Genomic DNA, 12,125 nt, shown 5'->3' on the forward strand with positions numbered 1-12,125 from the left:
GGAGAGAGCGTCCCAAACTCCTCTGGTGGGGCAGGTGGAGCCCTCCAGTGGAGAGAGGCGTCCCAAACTCCTCTGGTGGGGCAGGTGGAGCCCTCCAGTGGAGAGAGGCGTCCCAAACTCCTCTGGTGGGGCAGGTGGAGCCCTCCAGTGGAGAGAGCGTCCCAAACTCCTCTGGTGGGCAGGTGGAGCCCTCCAGTGGAGAGAGGCGTCCCAAACTCCTCTGGTGGGGCAGGTGGAGCCCTCCAGTGGAGAGAGCGTCCCAAACTCCTCTGGTGGGGCAGGTGGAGCCCTCCAGTGGAGAGAGCGTCCCAAACTCCTCTGGTGGGGCAGGTGGAGCCCTCCAGTGGAGAGAGGCGTCCCAAACTCCTCTGGTGGGGCAGGTGGAGCCCCTCCAGTGGAGAGAGGCGTCAAACTCCTCTGGTGGGGCAGGTGGAGCCCTCCAGTGGAGAGAGAGGTCTCAAACTCCTCTGGTGGGGCAGGTGGAGCCCTCCAGTGGAGAGAGGACGTCAAACTCCTCTGGTGGGCAGGTGGAGCCCTCCAGTGGAGAGAGGCGTCAAACTCCTCTGGTGGGCAGGTGGAGCCCTCCAGTGGAGAGAGACGTCCCAAACTCCTCTGGTGGGGCAGGTGGAGCCCTCCAGTGGAGAGAGCGTCCCAAACTCCTCTGGTGGGGCAGGTGGAGCCCTCCAGTGGAGAGAGGACTCAAACTCCTCTGGTGGGCAGGTGGAGCCCTCCAGTGGAGAGAGGACTCAAACTCCTCTGGTGGGCAGGTGGAGCCCCTCCAGTGGAGAGAGGACTCAAACTCCTCTGGTGGGGCAGATGGAGCCCCTCCAGTGGAAAGAGGCGTCCTAAACTCCTCTGGTGGGGCAGATGGAGCCCTCCAGTGGAAAGAGGCGTCCTAAACTCCTCTGGTGGGGCAGGTGGAGCCCTCCAGTGGAGAGAGGACTCAAACTCATCTGGTGGCGCAGGTGGAGCCCCTCCAGTGGAAAGAGGCGTCCTAAACTCCTCTGGTGGGGCAGGTGGAGCCCCTCCAGTGGAGAGAGGACTCAAACTCCTCTGGTGGGGCAGGTGGAGCCCTCCACTGGAAAGAAGCGTCCTAAACTCCTCTGGTGGGGCAGGTGGAGCCCTCCAGTGGAGAGAGAGGACTCAAACTCCTCTGGTGGGGCAGGTGGAGCCCCTCCAGTGGAGAGAGAGGACTCAAACTCCTCTGGTGGGGCAGGTGGAGCCCCTCCAGTGGAGAGAGACTCAAACTCCTCTGGTGGGGCAGATGGAGCCCCTCCAGTGAAGAGAGACTCAAACTCTGGTGGTGGGCAGGTGGAGCCCTCCAGTGGAGAGAGACTCAAACTCCTCTGGTGGGCAGATGGAGCCCTCCAGTGGAGAGAGAGGACTCAAACCTTCTGGTGGGCAGGTGGAGCCCTCCAGTGGAGAGAGACTCAAACTCTCTGGTGGGGCAGATGGAGCCCCTCCAGTGGAAAGAGGCGATCTCAAACTCCTCTGGTGGGGCAGATGGAGCCCCTCCAGAGGTATACTGGACCTTTCCAGTAGTGATACTACAGGAAGAACCCCTTCAGTAGGGACAAGTATAAACCACATTGATGGGGCTTGACAGAGACCTGTCAGGGACTGCAGTGAATCTCTGATGGGGATGTGAGAGACAGTTACACTGAGCCCTATGGAAGGTGCTGGAAGGGAAGATTTATTAAATCCCTCTGATAGGTTCGTGGATTTACTTCATATTAAGCCCCTGTGATGGGTTGGCGGAACCCTTAAGTGAGGAAGGCTATAGTGAACCACGGGTTTCTGTGACTATGAGCAGACCAGCCACCACTGAGTGGACGAGCGACCCACTGAATGATGAGGGACTGTCACTGCCAGTAATGGGGTTGTTGGACCTCACTAGTGCGTTGTTCAGCAGGAGCAGAGACAGAAAAGCCCGCTGATGTGTGGGCGCCGTTAGTTCAGAAGGTGGCACTGGACTGCATTCTGCAAAAAAAGGCTATGGATTCCGTTGAGAAATGTCTGTTCCTGGATGAAGCAACAGGCAGCGAGCCTCATGGATGGTGTGGACGGGCCAGAAGGGAAGTTCCGCCTCCTTCTCTGGTACTTGACTGAAGAAGTGACACAATCTGCCTAAGTGTCAGTGCCTGTGTATTTCTCCCTCACCATGGAAATGTGTTTGGTTGCTGCTTTGGTCAGAGGAAGACTTGCAGGACACTGATGTCTCCATTATGTGCGCTGCTCCAGAGACTCACGAGCTGAGCCTCAGGGACACTGCTGCTGCCACACTGCGCTGCTGCACTGCTTGGTGCACGTCACTGTGGCGAGGGGAATCACGACAAAGGCTGCTGGTCTTGCCTCGCTGAAGTTCTTTTCTTTCTTTAATCTTAATCAGTTACTTGCAATGCATGTTTACCTGTGATGCTGTTATCCATTAGGATAGTGACCGAGTTGGCTTATGTATTATAAAGAGTGCACCCATAAGTGACACCAATTATTCACAATCAGTGTTTAGAGCGACGCTCTTGTAGACTCCTGCCTTCAAAGGAGTGAGGCTGGTGTTCCATGTAGGTGTTCCGTGGTTACCTGACGATGGCTGCAATAATGGAGTGTGTGTGTGTGTGTGTGTGTGTGTGTGTGTGTGTGTTACCTACGTGTGTATTTATGTGTGTGAGAAGGCACACCATGTGGGTCACAATTCGATTTACATCCTGTACCTACTCACTGCTAGGAAACAGTGTGAGGAGACACCCAAATATACCTGGCTGAGAACTCCTCTGGCTTGTGAGACTCTAACCACTGAGCACCAACTGTGTGTGTGTGTGTGTGTGTGTGTGTGTGTGTTTGTGTGAGTGTATAAGACCAAACTTCATTCAGCTTACTTCTTTCCCGGAGGCAGTTTGATGAGTGTACTACCAAATAAGAACTTTTTCCACATAAAGGCTGTATCGACTTCCATCCGTACGTCTATATATAGTTTCCGGCAAATGGGCATTCCAGATTGACATCTATGTATAGACTCTGTCGCAAAACTGAACAAACAGTTGAATCTTTATACAAAAGTTATTAGTGTTTGATTGGTAATAATGTATGTCAATATATGAAGGTTTGGAGTTACTTGGATGTAATTTCTTTCATTTTCTATTTTTCACGTACACATTTTGAACATTTTCATTTTTAGGCAGCGCTGCTGGTGTGTGGTGCAGTTCTTTCTCCTTGACATGATGGACTGATAAGAAAAAATGTAAACAGCTGTGAATTAGTAAGATATTTTTGTAAGACGCTCTGGTGACCCTCAGAAATACCCTCGCGATCCTAATTTGTGTCGCGACTCTGGGGCTGGGAACCACTGGCTTGAGGGAACAGTACCGTTACTCCGCCTGTGTAGGTGTGAGCAGGGAGGGATAGAAGAAGAGGGCGAAGGAGAAAGGGAGAGACAGCGGGATCTAAATAACATCACTGCTAGTTTGCTCTCTCTCTCTCTCTTTCTCTCTGTTTCCTGCTTTTTCCTCTCTATTTTGATACAGCAAGACTAGATTATTATTATCAGTGCGAGTCTAAACCTTTTCACTCACTGTTATCTCATTTTCTCCACAGTAAAATTCAATATCAACGCAACAACAAACTCAAAAGTTTTAAGAAAAAAAAGTTTATAATTTCCTTTATTTTCCACGCGACAAGAACCAAATTATCATTCAACCTAATCACAAACATTCTTAAGTTTATCATGAGAAGCAATGAAAAGAGGAAAAAAGAAAAGAGATAACAGTTTTTTTTCCCTTTTTTCTTCTCTTTTTCCTTACATTGCACAAGTTATCAAATGTTTCCCGCACCCTCGCTCGGAAGAACCCATACATTCTCACTGACATTTTTTTTTTAAGTTGTTGGTGTCAATCTTACCATCTCGGGTGTTCACTGGCAATTCTTTAGGGTTGTTGGTGTCAATCTTAGCATCTCAGGTTTTCTATTAATGCAAATGGCGAGAGACAGGAAGTAAAATGGGACAGGAACAGGACAGAGACGAGAGAGAGAGAGAGAGAGAGAGAGAGAGAGAGAGAGAGAGAGAGAGAGAGAGAAGGAAAAGAAAAGCAACCAAGAGAAACTCAACTTAATCTTTCGAAAACACGGTGTCACTTCTGCTTCAAAAAATTGGCTGGTGGATCCTACTTTCCTGTGCTGTCCTGGGTGTGGGTGGCTCTAGGCTCTAAGGGAAGGCTCTGTATAGGCTCTCTGTGTTCACTACTCGCTTGTTTATAGTAGTAGTTTATGAGTTATGTGATTTAGTGACTTTTTGGTGGTCCTTTGCTTCTCATGGACCTTTTTCTCTCCCGCTCTCTGCACGTCGATAGAGAAATTTGCGAGTTTTTGTTCTGTTCTAAGGAAGGACTAACGCGAGGAAAGGTGACGCTAATACGGTGATCAATTTACGGATAGGAAGGAAGTTCATACAGTTAGAATTTAGTAGTAGTAGTAGTAGTAGTAGTAGTAGTAGTAGTAGTAGTAGTAGTAGTAGTAGTAGTAGTAGTAGTAGTAGTAGTAGTAGTAGTAGTAGCAGTGGTAGTAGTAGTAGTAGTAGGTAGCAGCAGAGCAGTAGCAGCAGTAGTAGTAGTAGTTCTAGTAGTAGTAGCAGTAGTAGTAGTAGTAGTAGTAGTAGTAGTAGTAGTCTTCTTCTAGAAGTTCTTTAGATACTTTTTTCTCTTACTCTTCTTTTTTCTTCTTCTTCTTCTTCTTCTTCTTCTTCTTCTTCTTCTTCTTCTTCTTCTTCTTCTTCTTCTCTCTCTCTCTTCTCTTTATCTCTCTCTCTCTCTCTCTCTCTCTCTCTCTCTCTCTCTCTCTCTCTCTCTCTCTCTCTCTCTCTCTCTCTCTCTCTCTCTCTCTCTCTCTCTCGTGCTCATTTCCAGATTCCTTGTAACGTAAAATAGATAAACGAATAAAGAAGGAAAAGAAAAGAAAGACACTGTGTTGGCAATCTCTTGGACTATTAAGCACGTGTTTAGTTTCCCTATAAAACTCCTACTCTATTCTCTTCACCAAACCATCGACTTCATCTCTTCGCTCCCTATATAGAATCCCTTTGTGGCGCCGTTTCTCAGGTAAATTCTTCGACTTAATTTTTGAACCTCACCTCATTTGCTGCACACAAACCCGCTCCGTCCATTAAAGAAACTGCTCTCTCTCTCTCCATTTAACATTTTATGAACCCCCTTTCCTAACTGTATTTTTAGCACTGTATTTTGCCCATTCCTCTCCTATCAGTGCTTTTGGGAGGTGACCGTGAGGCGTTCCAGTACCCGTGGCCTTAATCTGCCTCACCCTTCACTACTCGCTTGTTTCTTCTTGACTACTGACCTGTCTCGTATTCTCAAACAGTTCTGCGCTTCACCTCCAATATTTCAAGACTTTATTTGAATTTACTCGATTTTTTAAAGGTGTTTTGATAGTTCTAGAGGCTGAGTGACAAGAAAACTATCATCATGTGAGACTAAACCTCGTATTCTCAAACAGTTCTGCTCTTCACCTCCACTATCTCAAGACTTTATTTGAATTTACACGATTTTTTTAAGGTGTTTTAATAGTTCTAGAGGCAGAGTGACAAGATTTCTACATTGTTAATTGGAGAAACACTCTTGAAAACACTGCTAGTCATCTCTGTGGCCTTGGAAAACAGTCGTGGCGAGAGAGCAAAGCGTTTCTCAATATGGGTCCTCACTTATCCATGGACAAGTAATTCCCGTTGACCTTTATGACTGACCTTCACGCTTATGCATTCTTGTTTATGGATTAATCTTGTTTACTCTTCAGTTGCTCTCTACTTTTGATTACCTTATTCATGTCACGCCGGTTATTGGTGCCTTTAATAATGCGCCTCAGTTAGTCTTCGGCTTGTCTCTACCCTTGATTACTGACCTTATTCATGGCACCTTTGATAATGCGCCTTAATTATTCTTTAGCCTGTTTCTCCCCTTGATTACTGACCTTATTCATGACACACTGGTTATTAGCACCTTAATAATGAGCTTAATTATTCTTTCAGCTTCTTTCTACTCTTAATTACTGACCTTATTCATGGCACCTTTGATAATGCGCCTTAATTATTCTTTAGCCTGTTTCTCCCCTTGATTACTGACCTTATTCATGACACATTGGTTATTGGTACCTTAATAATGAGCTTAGTTATTCTTTCAGCTTCTTTCTACTCTTAATTACTGACCTTATTCATGGCACCTTTAATAATGCGCCTTAGTTATTCTTTCAGCTTCTTTCTACCTTTGATTAGTGACCTTAGTTATGTTATGTCGGTTATAGGTACCTTAATAATGCGCCCCAGTTACTCTTCAGGTGTTGTTGTTTCTATTTTAAGAGGGAAATTTCAAGACACTCCTTAATTATGGATGATTTTTTTTCTGTTGTTGTTGTTGTTGTTGTTGTTGTTGTTGTTGTTGTTGTTGTTGTTGTTGTTGTTGTTGTTGTCTTGTTATTTTTGCTATTATTACTTTATTATTATTATTATTATTATTATTATTATTATTATTATTATTATTATTATTATTATTATTATTATCATTATTATTGTTGTTGTTATCATTATTATTATTATTATTATTATTATTATTATTATTATTATTATTATTGTTGTTGGTATCATTATTATTATTATAATATTCATTATCACTATCATTATTATTGTTACCATTCTTTCTTCTTCTTCTTCTTCTTCTTCTTATTATTATTATTATTATTATTATTATTATTATTATTATTATTATTATCATCATTGCTGTTATTGACTCCTCATCTTCTTCACGTTTCGCTCTTAAATCTTTTGCTCTTCACAATAGAAAGTTTGCCCCATTCTCTCTCTCTCTCTCTCTCTCTCTCTCTCTCTCTCTCTCTCTCTCTCTCTCTCTCTCTCTCTCTCTCTCTCTCTCTCTCTCTCTCTCTCTCTCTCTCTACGTTGCTATGTCAAACTTATCTAATTCTGGAACGAAACTGGATTATTTTTTTATCAACCTTTTATTTGACTTTTTTGGGAGCGACAAGTTTAGCAGGTCTCTCTCTCTCTCTCTCTCTCTCTCTCTCTCTCTCTCTCTCTCTCTCTCTCTCTCTCTCTCTCTCTCTCTCTCTCTCTCTCTCTTTTATTGATGGTAATAGTCACGAAAGTCTTGTGTGGAAATTGGTCATCCTTCCTTGTACTGTTACTTCGCTACAGTTGTTATTGTTATTATCACCACCACCACCACCACCACCACCATCACCACCATCATCACCATCACCACTTCCGTCATCATCATCATCATTAACCTTTTTACTTTGCTCTATTCTTCTATTATAATTTTTTGTTTAGTCTTCCTCTGTCTTTCTTTCCTCAATTCCTCCTCTTCTTTTGCTCAACATTTCATTTTTCACTCTCCCATTGTTTCTTTTCTTTTTTCTTTATTGTTTTCTCTTTTTCTTCCTCCTATCCGTCTTCCGTCTTCCGTCATCCTGCAAGCCGTGAGCAGCGAGGTCTGAACGTTCCCAAACTGCCACAACGGAAAAAGTCACTCTTCATTCCGCCATAAAACGATAAACTCCTCACTCTTTGTGGCACACCGAGGAACGACCAACCATCTTCCTGGAAGCTCGCGTCTCTAATGGGTAACTGGGCACTCGTAGAAAACAAGAAGTGGGAATTCTGAAGGAAGGCTAAGGAAGGAAAAGGAGAGAGGAAATGGGAGGAGCGGAGACAAAAACAACAACAACGAAATAAAAAAAAAACAATGAAAACTGGAGTGAAGAAGGAAGAAATAAGTATGAAAAGCACAAGAAAGTCAAAATAAACAGTGAAATTAAGAAAGGAAAGTATTGTAAAGCCAAAAGAAGGAGAAAAAGAGACCCGGAGGATGAAAAGGATTAAAGGAGAAGAGAATTTACGAATGAGAGAAAGAAGAATGAGCAACTGGGCAAGGACAAAAAGAGCTTAATATTTAACCTTATTGGTGGGACTCTCTTATTTCCAATGAAAACACTCTTGAAAAGTTAGATGGGTTGATTTTTTTATTTACTTTTTTTTCAGAACACTGTTGAAAAGTAGATACGTGTATATATATATTTTTTTTACTTTTTATTTGCAGTTATTGTTGTTCTCTATCATATAATTAATCTCATCGTGACTTATTTTATTATTTTTTTTACACATTTCACTCTAGCGTCGTGTCCTACTCTTCTTTTTCTCCCCGTAAGTTCATTTTCCGTCACTTGTCACTAAGAAGACACTTGTAATGATCCACCTTTACTAAGAAACACTAGTCCATATCATTACGCACGATTTCACTTCACCATTCACTTCAACTCACAACATTTCTGCCGCATGTCATTTCCACCCAATTACCTTTTTTTTCTATTCTCTCTCTCTCTCTCTCTCTCTCTCTCTCTCTCTCTCTCTCTCTCTCTCTCTCTCTCTCTCTCTCTCTCTCTATTTCATTTCATTTATTCATTTATGTTACTTATTCTGATCCCTGGTTTGTGTCTCCTCTTAACCACCACCCATACCACCACCACCACTACCACCACTACCACCACCACCATCACCACCATCACTACCGCCACCACTACTATCATCGTCACCATCAACGTCAACAGCCCCACTGGAGCGAGTCGAGCCGTGTCTTGATACTATCCTTTAATTACCCCTCGCCTCTTCGATGACCCGTTTGGACACTCGTAACGGTACTCTGGCAACCCAACCCGCCAACGTGTCCCCGAAAACTCAGCGGCGTGAAAAATGTAGGGGAGAGAGAGAGAGAGAGAGAGAGAGAGTGTGGGTGTATGTGTGGGAGGGGACGAGGACAAAGTAATAGAAAGTAAATGAATAAAGAAAGTAAATGGAGACGAAAAGAGAGAGAGAGAGAGAGAGAGAGAGAGAGAGAGAGAGAGAGAGAGAGAGAGAGAGAGAGAGAGAGAGAGATTATTACATCATTAGACTCCTACCTATCACAAGAAGACCTCCATTCCTCCTGCCTGCCCACACAAAAATGTCACTAACCTACTTTATTTATCTCCTTTTCTTTTACCGAACCTGTCTTGTTAGCGTCTCTCTCTCTCTCTCTCTCTCTCTCTCTCTCTCTCTCTCTCTCTCTCTCTCTCTCTGGCGGCAGTTACTGGGTGCTACTGGGAGTGTATCCATGGTTTTGTAACTCCAGTGTAAGTCTTAGTAATTGCTATTATTTTTCTATCCTCATAAAAAATCATTTATGAGACTAATTGGACATTTGTTTGGCTTTAAGAATAGGTATGAGAATTCTGCCTCTTTTCCTTATGGCCCTACCTCCTTCCCTTGCCTGTCTAATTATGTACAGGTAAAAAAGAGAACACAAGGGAACCTGCAGGTAGCCGTCAGACCTACACGTAGCGGCGCCTTGTAAAAAATGTACCATCTGTATCCACTTGTCATCCTTAACCCTTCAGTACCAGGACGTATTTTCATATTTATTCTGCTTACTATTTGTACTATTTGTCGATTTTATACAGCTTCAGAAACTTATGTGGGGGATTAAGATAGTGAAGACTCTAGCCACTAATCTTCTGACCTCTATAGATCCTTCCTAATGTATATACAATCGTCTAATCACACCCAAAACTCGTAGTAAAAATGCGTTCCAGTACTGAAGAGGTTAAGGCTTCCTACTGACTTAGCTCTGACTTCGATGTATCCAGTTCACCGACACCCATCTGTATCCACGTGTCATCCTTAAGGCTTCCTACTGACTCAGCTGTAACTTTGATGTATCCAATTCACCGACACTCGTGGGACCCCAGCTAATCATGCCTTGTCAATCATCATCATTGCGGTGCTACATTATCATCTACGTACACCTGCAAATCCTATACACATGTTCACCTAATCTTCTGAAGCTGCCTACTGATTCAGCACTAACTACTTAAATGTATCCAGTTTACCTACACTCATAAGATTGGACAGATCATATGGTCGTTAACACTATCCTTGAAAGTCTTACATCAACTATAGCACCTGTCAACACCGTCCACAATACCATCTAATCTTAGTACTAACAACATAAGTCTGTTCCGTTTATCTTCACTCATAAGAACCCAACAGATCATAGAGCGGGATGGAATATCACACTGTCATCAATATAAAGTTGTCAGTAAACCCGTGCACAGTTATAGACTTAAGGTGTTTATTCTATCTATACTCTAAATGAAGGCATGTTCAAGCTAGATCCATTAATGAGAGCACTGGTGACTAAATCCCTACCAGATCTAAGGATTAGTGGTAGAGACAGGTCAGGTCCTGGTCGGGTTTGAGTATGGTGGAGCTCACTGTGCCACGGTACTCTCATCCTCTGTCCTTCCCCCTTCTCTTGGTTCAGTTCGCTTGTATATTTCATTGTGTTTTGTACTGCTGAAGATGAAGGCAGTGGCCTCGAAATGTCCAGAATAAATATTTCAAGTCTGTAACTGCGGGTTTACTGACAAGATCATAAATTATAGCCTTTGGAAATATCCATGACTCTTAGTAACATCAACTGTCTCTCACTGGTCTGCTTCCTTCCCCACCTCCTGCTTCCCTCCTACCATCCCTGTCTGCGTCTTTTCCTCCATCCCTCTTTACGTAAACTTTCTCCTGCGCTGGGTTGGTAGAGGTGACGCGGTCTGCTGCTTCCTTCCCTTCTCTCCAGCCGCCAGTGTAGCTCACGTCGCGATGGGATGAGGAGACCGACCCTCGCTCCTCCACTTTCTCGTGAATTGGTGTGTTATTCTCAGGTATTGTTGCCCCGTGCCTACGTAGACTCAGTTCATGAATGAGTGAGATGTGGTTCTTGCAATAAACCATCGTGTTTCAGTGTTTGTTTAATGAATTTGTGTGTGTTTATTGTAAGATTCCCTCAGTTCGTGTTCTCTCTCTCTCTCTCTCTCTCTCTCTCTCTCTCTCTCTCTCTCTCTGTGTGTGTGTGTTTAAGTGTCGATGGTGGATACTGTTCGAGCGTCGTGTGTATGATTTCACTATTCCTGACCGGCGTGTTCGCAGGTTAATGAACTGTCAATAAAGCGTTCCCTGGTGGTGGTGGTGCTTTTGAATGTAAACTAACTGGAAGAGGCGCGAAGATATTACTTTTTTCGACCGTTCATTAGTGTGTGTGTGTGTGTGTGTGTGTGTGTGTGTGTGTGTGTGTGTGTGTGTGTTATTACGGTGACCCGATTTGCGTAGAAGTGCTCATGAACTAGAAACATTCTCCAGCGACTTGGTTTTAAAGTCTTATATTGCAATGAGTGAAGAGAAGAAAACGTGATGAGGTGTTTGTGTGACTATTGTAATGCGGTGACGTGGAATTATTTGGGTCACCTCGAACGGACACCAACACATAGTGGACATCCGCTATGGGAGTGAGATGAACTGCCACGCCCTTTGACTCGTGAACCGCTAACATGTGAACCGCCCCTGCCATCACTGCCTTGTGTGGCCCTCTATTGTGGCCCTTCTTGGTGGTGATGGTGATGGTGGTGGAGAAGGGGGGGGGAGGGAGTGCAGGATGTGTTACTATTCACTGTTGTCTTATGCTCTGTTAAGTGACGAGTGACATGCTTCCACGTATTCAGAAACGCTTTGCTCTCTCACCACTGCTTTCAAGGCGATAGAGATGATTAACTCAAGGCGATAGAGATGATTAACAAGATTCTCAAGAGTGTTTCTTCTGGTATTAATGTAGAAAACCTTGTTAATCTGCTAGCATAACCCTACAAATACTCGATAATTTTTGTAACGTCAACTAGTAGAAGTGCGGCGTGTTAGCATTTTAAGATAATGTCATGTTGGTTTTCGTTGGTTTTGGTTCCAGTATCCACCACATCTGAGGCTCTCCTGTTGCAGGATCTATTCGCTTCCCTAATTTCTTAAGAGGTGTTGTTTATATTCCTTCTCCTCCTCTTATTTATTCATTATGCTCTCTTACTTTTTCCTTTGTTTCTTCTTTCTTTTATTCTTGTCACGTGTTCTTCCTCCTTCCGTGTTTCGCAGTGTTTGTTTGGTTGTGACAGAAACGTCTGGGGCGTTAGTCATTCTTCATTACTCGTTACTCTTTTCTTTGTTGTGAGACTGTTCGTGCATGCCATTCATTGCTCATTCATTA

General features: G+C 43.8%; 1 protein-coding gene across 3 annotated transcripts in view; it reads left to right on the forward strand.

Moving 5' to 3' along the window:
- The window catches only part of LOC123503161 (carbohydrate sulfotransferase 11-like), a 100,472-nt gene that overhangs the window by 22,685 nt on the left and 65,662 nt on the right, over positions 1–12,125 (forward strand). The window contains exon 1 of one of the 3 annotated variants that reach the window (XM_045252670.1): positions 10,637–10,761. The exons of 1 other annotated variant lie outside the window; for it this stretch is intronic. In XM_045252670.1, the coding sequence (XP_045108605.1) occupies positions 10,705–10,761 (57 nt within the window). In that variant the 5' untranslated portion in view covers positions 10,637–10,704. Of the gene's footprint in view, positions 1–10,636; positions 10,762–12,125 lie in introns of those variants that run through there. One more of the 3 variants, XM_045252671.1, reaches the window with a different exon arrangement.

The sequence above is a fragment of the Portunus trituberculatus genome, chromosome 13 (assembly GCF_017591435.1).
Source record: "Portunus trituberculatus isolate SZX2019 chromosome 13, ASM1759143v1, whole genome shotgun sequence".
NCBI classification, from domain to species: Eukaryota; Metazoa; Arthropoda; class Malacostraca; order Decapoda; family Portunidae; genus Portunus; species Portunus trituberculatus.